This window comes from Urocampus carinirostris, chromosome 18 (genome assembly GCF_059441175.1).
Source record: "Urocampus carinirostris isolate Australia breed hairy pipefish chromosome 18, RoL_Ucar_1.0, whole genome shotgun sequence".
NCBI classification, from domain to species: domain Eukaryota; kingdom Metazoa; phylum Chordata; class Actinopteri; order Syngnathiformes; family Syngnathidae; genus Urocampus; species Urocampus carinirostris.
In genome coordinates, this window is record NC_142366.1 from 27,373,916 (window position 1) to 27,391,921 (window position 18,006).

Sequence of the window (18,006 nt, forward strand, 5' to 3'; positions counted from 1 at the left end):
CTGGATGCGGGAAGCAGGTCGCTCTGAACGCGGAAGTGGAACTTCCGTGGCGAGCGATGGCGATGTCGGGAACGGAAACGGGTCAGTAGCCGGGACAGCAGAGCAAAAACGTAGTCGGGGTCGTAAGCGAGTCGTTAGCCGGGAAAGTAGGGTAGACGTGGTCGGGGACAAAATTGGTAAATGGTAAATGTTTATATAGCGCTTTTCAAGTCAATAAAGACCTCCCAAAGCGCTTTACAATGTGCTTCACACTTACCCATTCACACACACACTCACACACCAATAGCGGCCATGCAGCCATGCAAGGCCCCGACCTGCTTATTGGGGGCATTAGGGATTCAGTGTCTTACCCAAGGACACTTCGACGTATAACACGGAGGAGCCGGGTATCGAACCTGCGATCTCTTGATCCCAAGACGAGCGCTCTACCTCCTGAGCTAATGACCCAAAAAAAAAAAAAAAGAGGACGAAAGCCGGGACAGGAGAGTAAATGTGGTCTAGGATAAAAAATGGGACGGACGGGAGCAAAAAACGGAGAGTCAGGGTCGAAAAAGGCTTGCCTAGTGTTACCTGAGGTTCGCAGACGGACTGACCAAAGGGCACAGACAGAAGTGGGTTTAAATAGGGACAGGGAGCCAATCAGAGTCCAAGGCATTTGGAACAGGTGCATCACTTTGGTAATCATGACATAGCCCTATTCACTTCATTCTAGTTTATATGAATTTTTTTTTTTTTTTGTTGCTACGATAAAAATTTTTAATTCATGTAACGTTAAATAAAAGTAATTTTCACGTCGGGCTCGTCTCCTTTGTTCAATTTTCGAAAAATAAATCAGAGGAGCAGTTTTTATTTTCAATTCTCTCGCTACGGTTCATTTTGAGAAAAAGAAAGCGTTTTCTTGACCAATATTGCAGTGGCAGAGAGTGCTAAGTGAAAAAAAACACATCAATCAACTATTAAAGATTCACAGTCGACCGCCTGCCTTCTAGGAAAAGTGCGTCTGGCGGTTCATCCTTTCAAAAGTCGAGTTTTACCCCTCATGGTGCTGCTGCCACAAAAAAAAAAGCTTTGTGTCTTTTAAGCCCCGCCAAAATAAAAAAACAGAAAAAACTTTGGACTCAGCGTGTAACCGTCCATTGCTTGTTTCAGCCACGTCTCGGATTTGTTTCCCGTTTTTCTCGTGTTGGAGAGCGGGACAGCATGCTGATGGTCACCACGTTGGCTCGCTAACGTTACGGCAGATTGCTTAGCTGCGTCGTTCAACCCGTTCTTTAAAAATATTCCAAACTTTCATCTTTTATGACGGTTTTTCAAGCGGCGCAGGAATGCTAATCGACGTTATTTTCGGGCTAATTGGTAGACGGCAAACTGGGAGTCGGATTTCACGTCAAAATTTGGAATACTGATTAGATATTAGCATTGAGAAGTTGTGGATTCATTATATTGATTTGTGAAAAGGATTCCTTGCTGCAGTATGTATGTACCTAGCCACTCCTTTGCACATGTGTTCTCCTCTGCACTACCGTACTCCATTGTTATTGTTATTGTATAGTGACTTGTTTACCTGACTGCCCATTTTGCACATCTGTTCAGCTGCTCCTCTTGCACTCTTTGCACTACTGTATAGTACTATACATAGCTATAATTATTGAGTATATGATTAGTACTTCAATACTCCAACTCAATACAACATTTTATTTATATCTGTACATTCAAGGAAACTGTGCGGGTCAGATGTATCGACATTTTGTTCAGTATACACGTGTACAAGAATGACAATAAAGTATATCTGAATCTGAATCTGAATGTGTCACGGACCAGGAACGGAGACAGGACCGAATTACGTTCGTTTTATTCAGGGGATCGTCGGTCACGGGTAGCAGATCGCTTTTGTGTCGAGCGCAGGCAATGTCGAGAGCGAGGAAAAACAGATCGATGGCCGGGACGGAGGAGCAAAAATATAAACGGGTCCAGAAAAAAGGTCGACAATGAGAATCATACAGAACAACAGGGCAGGATGGAGTCAGGAGACACAAAAGTTTGCCTAGCGTGTAGCGTAGGTTCACAAACGATCCGACGAGTGTTGTCAGGAAGGCGGGGGTATCAGTAATCATGACAGTATGTACAGCTGCTGATACTGCTAGTTACCTCACCCTCAAAAACATTCCAGCTAATTTTGTAGAAAACTGTTTTATTTTTAGACTAGAGGCGAGATCTCAAGCCCTAAACAAGGGGTGTCAAACTCATTTTAACTCGGGGGCCACACGATAGAACAAACATTCTTTCGGGGGCCGGACTAGTAGATTAAAGAAAAAGAGAGATAAAGAAATAAGAGACAGAGGGAGGGAAAAGGAGAGAGGGCGGGACAAAGAAAGAAAGAGAGAGAGAGAGCGTGAGAAACAAAAGAGATAAAAAGTTGTGAGAGAAGGGAAAAAGAAAGGGAGAGGAAGAAAGAAATCCAAAGAGAAATAGAAAGACAGAAGGAGAGACAAGAGAAAAGAAAGCGCGGAAGGTATGAAGAGAGAAAGAGAAAAGAGAGAAAAGGAAAAAAAGGGAAGTAAGAGCAAAAGAAGTTCAAAAGACACAGAGAGAAAGGAACAAAGAGCAACAAAGAAAGAGAAAAAGAGAGACACAGAGAGTGAACTAGACAGAGAGTGGGAGAAAGAGGGAGGGATAGAGAGAGAAAGAAAAATAAATACAAGTACAGTGCCTTTGTTCTTTGGCAACATCAAGTAGACATATTTCAACCTACAGCTTGTTTTTCTCTTGCGCTTCTCTGAGTGTTGTCTCGCGATTTAATCCCTTGGCGGGCCTGATTTGGCCCGCGGGCAGCCTATTTAACACCTGTGCCCTAAACTGTCAAATGGCTATTTTCTCGCTGACTTTTATTTAAAAATGATCCACCCGTCATTGTTCTTTGCTTTTTTTCCTTTGTGGTTTATCTACGTGATGGATTCCGTCCCACTCGGGGCCAGAGGACAAAAAAAAACAGAAACAAAGAACAATGATGGGTGGATATATTTTTTAAAAGTCAACAAGAGAGAAGCCCTACTCCAAGATGAAAAGTCAGGTTCACTCAGTCCCTCAAATCAAGTTTTATGACCGTGTGAAATTGACATCTGTGTTTTTGCTATCCGGGGCTGCATTTGTTTGGCTCAACCTGAACACATTTTCCTTTGCTTTTCTTTCTCTTTCTCTATCTCTACCATTGCCATGACCCCGTCCTTGTCCCTCTCGTCCCACCTGCCTGCCGCTTCCTGCTTGGCTGGCTCCACCATAGCCCCATTGCTCTGCGGCTTCTCTTTTGTAACCCCTGCCGGCTACAACTTTGTACCTCCGTCCTCTGCCCCCTTCTGGTCAGGTACAGGTATCACTTCACTTTTGCCACTCTTGGTTTATTGTTTAATCAACATGTGTGTCATGAGTTTCTGCCACTTTTTATTTTTTGATTACCGTAAATTCCGGACTATAGGGCGCACCTGTATATAAGCCGCACCCACCACATTTTAAGAGGAAAACCGATTTTGAACATACACAAGCCGCACCTGTATATAAGCCGCATGCGCCCACATTTAAACATGTAACACAAACACAAAATTAACCCAAGCCTGACTTCAAGTCCCACGATTGAAACTATATGTCCTTCATTAAAGTCCACAGTCCAAAAATCACAGGCGGAAAAATGAATAGTAAATGATACCGGTACTTAAGGTTTGATGCAGACCTGCAGAGTCCGGGTGCCCGTTGAAAGTAATCCAAGGAAAAAAGTGTATATTTCCAAAGGTAAGGGTAGGAAAAATATATCAGATGAACACATTTACTCACGCAACTCCTTTTTCTTTAACCCACTTTTTACCCACTCTTCTTTCCTTGTCTGTCACTCACCTTTAGCGGTCCCCACTTAAACTCGGCACCCCGCGTTTGTTCCGTCCCTCATTTTTTGTTCACTCATGCAAAACATATCAGAATAAGTGTCTCAAATAAATACAAATAAATACATTAAAAAATATACAGTTGCAAATACATATTACACATGGGTTACACATATTTACAAAGAAAGACGGTACACCGAGAGAGTTTTCAAAGCTTTAATAATAATATTATAACTTTCATCCCAAACCGTGCCTGTGAAGGGTAGCAAAACGCTTCTAACAACATGCTCGCATCACACTAAACGGCTTTGTTAAAAAAAATATACAGTACTTGTCGAAAATCAAGGTAAACCGTCCTCATCTTCTTCCTTATAAATGACTTTATCAAAGTCGTCTTCCCCAGTGTGGGAAAGAGACATTGCCATATTGACTTCGTCCCACGCTTCTTTAATCAAAAACACGTTAGCGACACGCTCGCAAACTAAAGTTTACGTGCAATAGCTCTGTTTCCTTCTTCATCGAACTGCTCGATTGCGTTTAGCTTGAAAGTTGCATCATGTGCCTTTCTTTTTGCAATTTGCATGATGAGGATATGTCTACGCTAATTTAATTTGTGCACAAGCTAAGAAGTTGCAGTCTTCCTCGGCGCATATATTCCACCGGTCTAAATCTTACCTTTTGTACTCGAGCGCCGCTGGCGGCCGTTAGAAAAATGATATAAATTGGCCGCATCACTAAATAAGCCGCAGGGTTGAAAGTTAGGGAAAAAAAATAGCGGCTTATAGTCCAGAATTTAAGGTATTATTATGTATATACTGACCTTTTTGTGTTGAATGACCCAAATTATTCCACTTTTTACATCTACAAAACGTTGCCTCGAGTTCGCTGTGTCAATCAGCCACCCAAAATGTTAAAAGAGCCATAATGAACCTGTCACAAGCCAGAAACGGAGAGAGGACCCAATAGCGTTCGTTTTTACTCAGTTTTATTGAGAAAGAGAGCAGTGCTTGCTTCCACGATCCGGTCATCGTCGGACACGGGTAGCTGATGCCAGGAACGTGGAAGTGGCACTTCCGTGTCGAGCGAGGATAGTCGTAGGCGGCGGGAAAACTGGTCGATAGCCGGGACGGGGGAGCAAGGGCGGTAACGAGTCCAGAAAAGAGGTCGGCAACAGGAAACAGGGCAAAACAGGTCGATGGCCGGGACGGAGGAGTAAAAGCAGAAACGGGTCCAGAAACTAGTCGGCAACAGGTATCAGGCAGGAGAAAACAGGGCAGGAGATTGTCGGAAGGTACAAAGCTTGCCTAGCTGAAAGCGTAGGTTCGCAGGACGGTCTGACAGCTTCCCCTTGGAAGCCGAGGGTTTAAGGTTCAGGGAACCAATCAGGGACCAGGGGTGTTGGCGCCAATGGGGCGGTCCCAGGTCCGCCGAATCAGCAATCATGACAGAACCAAGGAAATAAAAACATGTTTGAAGCCACAAAAATGTAAAACTTTGAATAAATAATAATAATAATAACAACAATACTAATAATAGAAAGAAAGTTGAAAATGGGTGCGGTATGTGAAGGCGATGATTACGAATAGACAAGTCTAAAGAGATGGGTTTCGAGCTTGGAAGGTGGCGGGATTCTGGAGGTCAGGCGCTAATGAGTTCCAGAGCTTGGGGGCTGAGCAGCTGAAAGCTATGCTCCCAATAGAGCTGAGACAAGCAGCGAGTATAGTGAGATGGAGGGAGGAGGATGATATGAGGGTGCGGGATGGTAGGGAGGAGCCACCTATTTTTGTTTTGAAACAAAATGGGGTTTCATACTTAAAGTTAGCCATTTAACTCATTCAATGCCAGACGTTTCTATCAAATGGGAAATATCTGGTGTCAGCCATTTTTTGCTATTTCGACTCAGGTTTGAAGGCCGACAGAAAATCAGTTCTGTTGCTTAATAGCCATAGGACGCAGTAAAAAGAGTTTGAACCCTCATCTTTCATTAGAAAAAAAAGTATGTTTTCTAGCTTTTACCATTGTTTATTAAAAAAACAATAAAGATTGCCGAGTTTCTGGCTTTTTGTGAAAAGGATGAGTTTTAAACAGAACTTTCACTGTATTTGTGATACCTCCAATATCTAAACAACGCTAAAAACAACACACTTTGCTTGAAAAATAACATTTCATTCCAAGACCACTGAACTTACAATATGCATGAATGATGAATGACTCAGGGGCCACACGATAGAACAAACATTCTCTCGGGGGCCGGACTAGTCGATTAAGGAGAAAGAAAAAAAGAGAGAGAAAGAAATAAGAGAAAGAGAGGGAGAAAAAAGAGAGTGTTGGACAAGGAAAGAGAGAAAGGGATAAAGAGAGATAGGGAGAACATGAGAAACTAAGAAGATAAAAAGAAATAGTGAGAGAGGGGGAAGAGAGAGAAAGAAAGAAATCCAGAGAGAAATAGAAAGAGAGAAAGAAAGAAGGAAATAAATGAGGAGAGAAAGACAGAAGGGTAGAAAGAGAGAAGGATAGAGAGAGAAAGAGACAGAGAAAATGAAAAAAAAGGAAGAGAGAGCAAAAGAAGGTAAAAAGACACACAGAGAGAAAGAGACAAAGAGGAACAAAGAAAGAGAAAAAGCAACAGAGAGAGTGAGAGAGATAGAGTGAAGAGGGGAGGAGGAAAGAGAGAGAGAGTACAGTGTCTTTGTGAGAGGCACCTGGCTTTGGCAACATCAAGTGGACATATTTCAACCTGCAGCTCGTTTTTCTCTTGCGCTTCCCTCAGCGTTGTCTCGCGGGCCGGATTCAACCCCTTAGCGGGCCTGATCCGCGGGCCGGGTTCAACCCCTTAGCGGGCCTGATCCGGCCCGCGGGCCGCCTGCTCGACACCTGTGGCATAGAGGAAGCAAATGAACACAGAAGTGGGGTCTTCTTATTGTGTGGACAAAAATCTGATGAACACCATTCCTGCTATCGAGTGGTGATTTATCATACTCAAATCATTCCCAGAGGCTTGACACTTACTAATCAGCATCGCCATAGCCTTTAAAATAGTTTTCTTTCTTTTTTTTGTCGCACTATATATATTTTTTCAATTTTATCAATGGAACTGTGCATCCTACGTGTAAGCCTTTACATGTTATCCTTTAATCCAACACGCACGTGGGCGACGTTGCCTCACGGCGTTCCAACCTGTCAGACTGAAAGGTGGAAGTGTCCTATAACGCGCAACACCTCCACAGCGGGTGTATTCCTTCCCCTTTGGCCGTAGTTGCAAAGGTTCTGACATTCCATTTCCACTTGTCAGCCTTTCTCCGCTCCGGCCAACTTTCACCCTCTGGAGGCGTTAGAATGCCAGCAGGGCGGCCGGGAAGAGCGCTAACTAGCTAACGGGCCTGCTTGACAGACTCGCGCCGATACAAGACGGGATATTATCCATTACATACTAATTACAGGATTACAATGACACAATGACCTGATCTTAAACCAACATGCGGGCAAGGAACAACTCAAAACTCAAAGAGAAACTATTGAGAAGGGACCTCACAAGTGGTATCCCCCTTCCGGAGGACCAGGGTGAATTACATTTAGCATTACTGTACACAAACATAGTAAACACGAGGTAACATGTTGAAAATTTGTCCGGAAAGTGCATGACAGCAGCGACGCCCCCAGCCTGTAAACTAGTCCAGAAAGTCTATGACGGCCACGACGCAGCTTCCCATCTCTACCAGCTGGTCCATGCAGGCGTTCACATGCTTCAGGTCAAACGCTGGTCCGCTGACTCATCTCAAATCGTCCTTCTCCTTCGTATCACCACCAGGCAGGTAGTCGGAAAAAGACAGGACAATACAGAATATGAGGTGGGCATCAATCGTAAGCTTTGGAATAGAAGTGTGTCTTAAGCCTCGTTTTAAAAACTTCCATTGAGGTTGCAGATCTTATCTCCAGAGGCAGGGCATTCCATAGCACCGGGGCCCGGATGGAGAACGCTCTGAAGCCTACAGTCTTCTTGGCTCTCGGAGTCACCAGTAGACCGGCATTTTCCGAGCGCAGACTCCGTGCAGGAACATAGGGGGAAATCAGAAAATCTCTATCTAATATCTCTCTCTGTCTCTCTCTGTCTATGTCTCTGTCTGTCTCTGTCTCTGTCTCTCTATGTCTCTGTCTATGTCTCTGTCTCTGTCTCTCTATGTCTCTGTCTCTGTCTCTGTCTCTCTCTCTCTCTCTGTCTCTGTCTCTGTCTCTGTCTCTGTCACTGTCTCTCTCTCTCTGTCTCTCTCTCTCTCTGTCTCTCTCTCTCTGTCCCTCTCTTTCTGTCTTTCTCTTTCTCTCTTTCTCTACCTGTCTCTGTCTCTGTCTCTCTCTATCTGTCTCTGTCTTTGTCTCTCTCTATCTGTCTCGCTCTCTGTCTCTCTCTCTGTCTCTCTGTTTCTCTCTCTCTGTCTCTCTCTCTCTGTCTCTCTCTCTCTGTCTCTCTCTTTCTCTCTTTCTCTATCTGTCTCTGTCTCTGTCTCTCTTTCTCTATCTGTCTCTGTCTCTGTCTCTCTCTCTCTGTCTCTCTCTCTGTCTCTCTGTATTTCTGTTTCTCTCTCTCTGTCTCTCTGTTTCTCTCTCTCTCTCTGTTTCTCTCTCTCTCTCTCTCGCTCTCGCTCTCTCGCTCTCTCGCTCTCTCTCTCTCTCTCTCTCTTGGTCATATTCCTCAAGAGGGGTGACCGACAGCAAGACAAACACATACAATAAAAAAGATAAATAAAACATTTAAAAAAATTAAAAAAGGGAAGGGGGCGGGAGACCGAAAGGTCCCGCAAACCCCTAGTTATAGGGTCACTAAATGTGAGAGGATGTGGAAGTAAAGCGAGCAAGTGGAAGAAAGAGGAGAACTTGGAATATATAACATTTAGATTATTGTAATGCCCTGCTCTCCGATCTTCCCAAGAATAACATTGCCAGCTTGCATTTACTAAAAGATTCAGCAGCACGTCTGCTTACGAGGGCCGGGGGTGGGATCACTTTACACCAGTTTTAAAATGCTGCATTGGCTTACAGTGTGCTTTAGGATCATTTATAAGAGGGTTAGGGTTAGGGTTAGGGTCTTAAAATGTCTTGGGCCAACCTATCTGTCTCGTGGTCCCTAAGGTCTTCTGGCAGTGGTTTGTTAACATTTTCTAGGGTGAGGACCAAAACCTATGGTGAAGCAGCGTTTAGCCTCTTTGGTCTTCACCTATGGAACAATCTGCCAGAGGACATCAGGTCTGCAGGGACCCTGGATTTTTTTTAAGAGGAGCCCCAAGAGCAAGTCATGTTTATTTGTGACGTCCTTAATCACAAAGAGTCTCAACGGGCTGCACAGACCACAGATTATTCCAAACCACAGACTATTATGACACCATCCCCTGATCTAAAACCTACATGAAGGCAAGGAAAAACTCAAAAGCCTCAAGTCAAGTTCTATTTGTATAGCCCTTAACCACAAAGAGTCTCAAAGGGCTGCACAGACCACATATTATTGCAAACTACAGACTATTATTACACCATCCCCTGATCTAAAACCTACATGAGGGCAAGGGAAAACTCAAAAACCTCAAGTCAAGTCCTATTTGTATAGCCCTTAATCACAAATAGTCTCAAACGGCTACACAGACCACAGATTATTGCAAACTACAGACTATTATTACACCATCCCCTGATCTAAAACCTACATGAGGGCAAGGGAAAAATCAAAAACCTCAAGTCAAGTCCTATTTGTATAGCCCTTAATCACAAATAGTCTCAAAGGGCTACACAGACCACAGATTATTGCAAACTACAGACTATTATGACACCATCCCCTGATCTAAAACCTACATCAGGGTAAGGAAAAACTCAAAAACCTCAACATGAGGCAAATGAAGCACCGGGGCCCGAATGGAGGTTTAATAGGGCTTTTAATTGATCTTTTTATTTTGAATTCGTTCAACTTCTAAACTTTTACCATAACGTACATGAATTTTTATTTCACACGCTTTGTTTTGTCATGCATTTGATTTCTTTCTATTTTTACATTTAAGTGTTTTCTCATTTGGGGGGCCCACACTGGTAGGGTGTGGTTCAATGGCTGGAATCCCGGGGCCATCTACTGCCATCCCTATCAGTGTTGATAACTCTCCCTCTGTCCCTTTCCTCGCATGGTTGGTCTGTGCCTTGTCTTAATCATGCTTTATATATATTACTATGCCTTTTGCTTTCATTTCATTTTGACTATTGTGTGTTTTTTGTCTATTTTGTGGTTGTTATAAGAGGGCATTTTATTGTCTTATTGGACGCTGAATGTTTTTATACAGCGCTTTGTGTGGCAATTTATTGTCTGAAATGTGCTTTCGAAAAATAAAATATATTTGATTCGATCGAATAATTAGCAAGCTATTAGGGCCTCTACTCAACAAAAAACAACCTTTTTTGGGCAAAGGCACACTTAAAAAAATATTAGGCCACACCCCCTGTCAAAAATATCTGAAAAAATAATAACCAGCTGACATAATTCATTTAAAATATGAAAATTAATACAACCAGCGCAAATGTGTTATACTTTTATTTCATTTGATTTATGTTATTATTTTTTTATTGCAATGTTTTATTACTCCCTCAGTTTAAATATTTATAAAATAATCATTTCGTTTTCTACCTCATGATCAGATAATCAGCACATAAAAAAGATAGAAAACTGAAATCGACTGCTGCCTACTTATATGGATAATTGTTACAGTTACTCGACTGATCTATTATTTATTGTTTTCTACCTTTTATTCAGAATTCGATCATTTGTAAAAAATGAAAATGATATTAAAACTGTTGTGGATAAACTGTAAATCAGCAGCCTTAGAGTTGACAATAGCCTAAGGTGTGCAGTCATCTGGCGGGATGTTATTGCAAGAAATCACAAATTGTTGACTAAGCGAGCCGAGGCCGTAAAAAATACTTCAGATTCCGAGAAAAAACACTTTAGATTCCGAGAAAAACATCACGTGATCTTGCTAAACACAGTATAAAAAGCCCAGCATCTCTTGGAGGAATTTTGAATGTGGTTTGAATGTTGCTGAATAAAGGACGTTCCCTCTCTGTCATATTTCTGTCTCTGCGTATAAAAAAACAGCAGGTTTAAAATCACCAAAATTAACTGCAACATTATCACTTAATCAAATTTATTTTATTGTTTTTTTGCAGTGCAATCTTAAACAGCTTAATCAAACAAAATGAGTTATCAAATACACTGTTCTACCTTATGTGTCGATAGTTAGTGTATAAAGACGAAAAAGGTAATCTGCTGCCACCTACTGATATGGATGAATGTTAAAGTTAAGATAGGAAACAATGACAAAGACAAGGAATACAGTATGTTAGGGTGAAGTCTGCATTAGTTTGTTTGTATATATACATAATTATACATCCCTATATTTGATTTTTTTCGGGTTTTTTTCCCCGCAGTTTTTACTCCAAAAGTAATCGGCGTGGCAATCGCCCGATACGATTTCAGTTCTCGTGACACACGAGAACTCTCGCTGCAGGAGGGCGACGTAGTGAAGATTTACACAAAGTCTGGAGCAAACGGGTGGTGGAGGGGCGAGGTCAACGGGAGGGTAAGTACCAGAGATCCAGTCGGCCATTTATATACTTCTTCTTCTGTCTTTTATTTATTTATTTTTGTCAAATCACTTGAAGAACATAAGATGCAGTTCATTTTGTGTTTTTCTGTACTTTTATTGGTAGAATAGGAATAGGATTGTAGATACACATAAAGAAAAATATAATTTAAAGAGTAACATAGAATTTAAAAGTAGTGCAATAAGTACATAAGTATTAGTAAATATTGTATTTTTTTTTTTTAATATTTGTATTACGATTTAAAATTTGTATTACAAGCATTCATCGATAAAATCTATAATGGTAACAGTTGGTTTGAAACAATATCCTGATTACAGATATTTTATTATAAACTGATTGATAGATGTATTTATCTATCTATCTATCTATCTATCTATCTATCTATCTCTCTATCTCTCTCTACAGTATCTATTTATATATCTAGCTCTGCAGTATCTATCTATCTATTTCTACATTATCTATCCATCTATTGCTCTATCTATCTATCTATCTATCTATCTATCTCTCTACATTATCTATCTATCTCTACATTATCTATCTATCTATCTCTACATTGTCTATCCATCTATCTCTATCTATCTATCTATCTCTATCTATCTATCTATTTCTACATTATCTTTCTATCTATTTCTACATTATCTTTCTATCTATTTCCACATTATCTATCTATCTATTTCCACATTATCTATCTATCTATTTCCACATTATCTATCTATCTATTTCCACATTATCTATTTATATATCTATCTATTTCTACATTATCTATATATCTATCAATTTCTACACTATCTGTCTATCTATTTCTACATTATCTGTCTATCTATCTATTTCTACAATATCTATCTATTTATTTCTACATTTTCTATCTATCTATCCATCTCTATCTATCTATCTCTATCTATCTATCTCTATCTATCTATCTATCTATTTCTACATTATCTATCGATTTCTACATTATCTATCTATCTATCCATCTATCTATCGATTTCTACATGATCTATCTATCTATCTATTTCTACATTATCTGTCTATCTATCTATTTCTACATTATCTGTCTATCTATCTATCTATATCTACATTATCTGTCCATCTATTTATCTATTTCTACATTATCTGTCCATCTATCTATTTCTACATCATCTGTCTATCTATCTATCTATTTTGACATCATCTGTCTATCTATCTATTTCGACATCATCTGTCTATCTATTTCTACATTATTTATCTATCTATCTATTTCTACATTATTTATCTATCTATCTATTTCTACATTATCTATCTATCTATCTATGTCTACATTATATATCTATCTATCTATCTATTTCTACATTATCTATCTATCTATTTTACGAGTGGAGATTACGTTTAATTGACTAATTGACGGATCGATTGCACAGTCATAATATATTCAAGTTACCCAAATGAACGTTTACATTTACGTCAAATGATGCACACTGTCCCTTTAAGAAATGTTACATTCCAGTGCCTGATCCGCCCACTCACGTAAAACTCTCTCCCAACTTTACAGATTGGCTGGTTTCCATCAACGTACGTCGAAGAAGGCGAGTAGCTAGCGGTCCGACAAAGATGAAAAGGAACTAAATGAAAGTGGAGATCCTGAGGAGCCTCGTGGCTCCGAGCCACCCCGAGGCCTTCGGGACTAAACCAAAAGGGCTGCGGAAGCTCCAGCAAAGCCGACCTTTCGGCCGGAGGAGTAAGAGCGCCATCTACGAGTGGCAGCTTGCCTGTCAGCGGGACACGCCGGCTCGCCAGAGCCCCCCGAAACTCCCCGACCCGTCCTCAGACACCCCCAGCCATGGCCCACCTGTTCCCGACTTGGCCGAGGCCGACATGTCCAAAAAACGCAAATCGGACGCCATTCATGCGCTCATCCGTCCATTCACCACAAGCCAGCCAAGCTGGAAAGGACCCACGCTGTAAAAAGAAACAAAAAATATCCCGCTTTAAAGACTGATTTTATGGAGGACCGATCTTGCCCTATGTAGAAATAGATCTATAGATAGATATAAAATATATAGATATAAAATACACAACGGGCAGCACGGCGGCGCAGTGGTTAGCGCGTGTGCGGCACAGTTCTAAGGTCTTGGGAACCTCCTGTGTGGGTTCAAATCCAGCTCCCGGACTTACTGTGTGGAGTTTGCATGCTCTCCCCGTGCTTGCGTGGGTTTCCTCCGGGCACTCCGGTTTCCTCCCACATTCCAAAGAAATGCATTTCAGGTGGATTGGCCGGTCCAAATTGTCCCTAGGTGTGAATGAGCGAGCGAGTTGTCTGTCCCTGTGTGTCCCTGCGATTGGCTGGCAACCAGTTCAGGGTGTCCCCTGCCCACTGCCCGATGATTGCCGGGATGGGCTCCAGCACCCCCGCGACCCTACTGAGGGTAAGCCGTGCAGCTAATGAGATGAGATGAGATCGACCCTTCATTGTTCTTTGTTTCTTTTTCTTTATGACGGATCCATGCGATGGATTCCGTCCTCTCGCGCTGACTCACCGAGCTCGCGGACTCAGCAAGAGTGGGAAAGAATCCATCACGTGGATCAACCACAAAGGAAAAAAAGCAAAGAACAATGACGGGTGGATCATTTTTAAATAAAAGTCAGCGAGAAAATACTCAAAAAAAATACTTAACAAAATACACAACAAAACAAATGACAAAATACATGACGAAATTCGCATGAAAAATATGCAAAAAATTACACAACAAAGTACATGACAAAATGCTTGACGTAAGAAATGACGAAAATACACGACCAAATACATGTCAAAATGTATAAAAAAAACACAGGACAAAATACTAAATACAGGACAAAATGCACAACAGAATACATGAAAAAATATACACCTCGCTGGTTCGCGCCTCGGCCGAGTCATACCTAATTGGTAAAATGGCGGCGCCCTCTGTTTGCTGCGGCTGCATCGGCTCGCTACAACGGGTCAGGTGTATCGACATTTTGTTCTGTGTACATTGTTACAAAGAATGACAATACAAAGGAAATTATTATTATTATTATTATTATTATATAATATACAATTACAGTGTGCATACATATCAACAAACATTACAAAGTACCCAACCAAACAACGACATATACGTGAATAAATACATGACAAAATACACAACAAAGTTTATTGCAAATAATTGACAAAATAAACGCCGAAATACACACTGAAATACACAGCTATACAGCGAACAGCACTCCGAAATACACGCCGAAATACACACAGAAAAAAATGACAAAATACATGACAGAATACTAGAAAAGACACAGGAAAATTCATGACAAAATAAATAAAAAATACACAAAAAAACACAACAAAAAAGAAGACTTAGTACATGAATAAATACACAACAAAATACATGAAAAATACAAGCTGAAGGGTATGTCAAAATCAATGACCAAATACACGACAAAATACACAACAAAGTTTATGACTAAATAAAAGACAAAATACATGTCAAAGTACACGAAAACCCATCCAACGGAATACACACCTTAATACACGACAAAATACATGACTTACATGACAAAGTACTTGAAAATACACAACAAAATAAACAAAAAACACATAAGACAGTACACGGAAAAATACGTGCCAAAAAAAAAAGACAAAAATAAACGACCAAATACATGACATTCAGTAAAATACATGGAAAAATACATGAAAAAATACATGACGAAGTACACGACAAAACACACAACATAATACATGCCTGACTACATGACAAAATACATGACTTACATGACAAAATACTTCAACAATACACAACAAAACAAACAAGAAAATGCACAAAAAAAGAGAAAAATAAACGACATAATACATGACATACATAAAATAATATTCAACAAAATACACGGAAAATGACATGACAAAATACACGACAAAATAAAAGACAAAACACATGGCAAAACACAATTACACAAAAAAATACATTACAAAATATACAACAACAAAAAAAAACAAATGACAATATACATGCCAAAATAAAAGACGAAGTACATAAAAAACACACAACGAAATACACGCCTGACTTCATGAAAAAATACATGACTTACATGACGAAATACTTGAACAAAACACAACAAAACAAACGAAAAATACATGAAAAATACACAGAAAAAAAATAAATCACAAAAATAAACAACATAATACACGACATACATGAAATAATATTCAGCAAAATACATGGAAAAATACACGACAATATATAAGCCAAAACTTATGACGAAACACAATTACATAAAAATACATGACAAAATTCACAACAATAAAAAAACAAATTGCAATATACTTGACAATATACACGACAAAGTACACGACAAAACACACAACATAATACACGCCTGACTACATGACAAAATACACGACTTACATGACAAAATACAATACACAACAAAACAAACAAAAAATACACAAAAAATACACGGAAAAAAAATATATTACAAAAATAAACAACATAATACATGACATACATGAAATAATATTCAACAAAATACACGGAAAATGACATGACAAAATACACGACAAAATAAAAGACAAAACACAATTACAAAAAAAAATACATTACAAAATATACAACAACAAAAAAAATACATTACAAAATATACAACAACAAAAAAAACAATTGACAATATACATGCCAAAATAAAAGACGAAGTACATAAAAAACACACAACGAAATACACGCCTGACTTCATGAAAAAATACATGACTTACATGACAAAATATTTGAACAATACACAACAAAACAAACAAAAAGAAAAAAAAATGAGAAAAATAAACGACATAATACATGACATACATGAAATAATATTCAGCAAAATACACGGAAAAATAAAAGACACATGACAAAACACGATTACAAAACATACATTATAAAATATACAACAAAAAAAAGACAATATACATGACAAAATACAGGGCAAAATAAAATCCGAAATACATGACCAAATATACAACAAAATACATAAAAAAATGAAAAAAATACAAAATAAATACTGATCAAATAGAGGACAAAATGCAATAAGAAATTCCATTGATATCATATATTTAGATACTAAGCCATTCTGTGATTATTCATCTAAATCAGGGGTGTCAAACTCATTTGAACTCGGGGGCCACACGGTAGAACAAACATTCTGTCGGGGGCCGGACTATTAGATTAAAGAGAAAGAAAAAGAGAGATAAAGAAATAAGAGAAAGAGGGAGGGAAAAAGAGAGAGGGCGAGACACAGAAAGAAAAAGAGAGAGAGGGAGAAAGCGTGAGAAACAAAAGATAAAGAGTCGTGAGAGAGGGGGAAAAGAAAGGGAGAGGAAGAAAGAAATCCAAAGAGAAATAGAAAGACAGAAGGAGAGAAAAGGGAAAAGAAAGCGCAAAGAGTCGGAAGAGAGAAAGAGAAAAGAGGGAAAAGGAAAAAAGGAAGTTAGAGCAAAAGAAGTTAAAAAGACACAGAGAGAGAAAGAGACAAAGAGCAACAAAGGAAGAGAAAATGAGAGAGACAGAGTGGGAGAAAAGGGGTGGAAAGAGAGAGTGAAAAAAAAGAGAGAGAAACACAAGTAGTGTCTTTGTTCGAGGCACCTGGCTTTGTCAACATCAAGTGGACATATTTCACACTCCAGCTTGTTTTTCTCTTGTGCTTCTCTGAGTGTTGTCCCACCGGCCAGATTCAATCCCTTAGCGGGCCGGATCTGGCCCGCGGGCCCCCTGTTTCACACCTAATATTTACATCCTAAATATTTGTATTCATCCATTTCCACATACAGCAAGACGGGCCCTCCATATCCTTCCACCATAGTTGTCTTCTCTCCTTAACGCCGGCGGTTATTGATGACTTGCTGACCGGCAACTTTGTTTTGATCGCTATCGGTGTTGTAGCGCTCGGACCGCAGATACAAGATAAAGACGGCAGGGACGGATGGCTCCCGTTTTCCCGACCTTGCTCGTATTCTTTATCTGCGGCGCGGACGCTCGTGTTTCCGTGTTTGCTTATCGCCGGCAGCAGCCAATCGGAAAGAGGCGTTATCTTATTGGAGGATTGTGGGAGGAGAACACACCACGCGGTCGGGAAATCAAACTTTTGTGTTGGTACGCGTCCATTTTAAGTGCTCTTCGTTTTCTATTGTTATATACGTATACAGTGAAATATAGGAATTCGCCTACTGCGGTTTTAGAGTTAGTAACATGCAAAACCTGGACCTGCACTTTTCAGCTGTGTAGTGGTCTAGGGCCGCCGCAACCCGGGTTCTTTTCCTGTTGCGTACGGTAACATTTAATGAATATTATAAAATGATATTCCCAAAATACTACTGCATGTAAACAACAGTCAAAAAAATTGAGAATAAAAAAAAAAACAACTGAAAATCGTCCTGGAAGATTTAAAAACATACCAAAAAATCAGGTGTATCTGATACTGCATCAGCCTTTGCGTTTATTTATATCTTTCAGGGTGAAATTCCTGTTTTCTCCTTTCTCTAATATCCGTTTCT

General features: G+C 39.9%; 1 protein-coding gene across 2 annotated transcripts in view; it reads left to right on the forward strand.

Moving 5' to 3' along the window:
• Window positions 1-13,719, forward strand: part of vav3a (vav guanine nucleotide exchange factor 3a) — a 178,683-nt gene extending 164,964 nt beyond the window's left edge. For both annotated transcript variants that reach the window (XM_088322515.1, XM_088322516.1), the window contains 3 exons: window positions 3,281-3,361; window positions 11,322-11,473; window positions 13,027-13,719. In XM_088322515.1, the coding sequence (XP_088178641.1) occupies window positions 3,281-3,361; window positions 11,322-11,473; window positions 13,027-13,068 (275 nt within the window). In that variant the 3' untranslated portion in view covers window positions 13,069-13,719. The remainder of the gene's footprint in view (window positions 1-3,280; window positions 3,362-11,321; window positions 11,474-13,026) is intronic.
• Window positions 13,720-18,006: the final 4,287 nt, after the last annotated feature.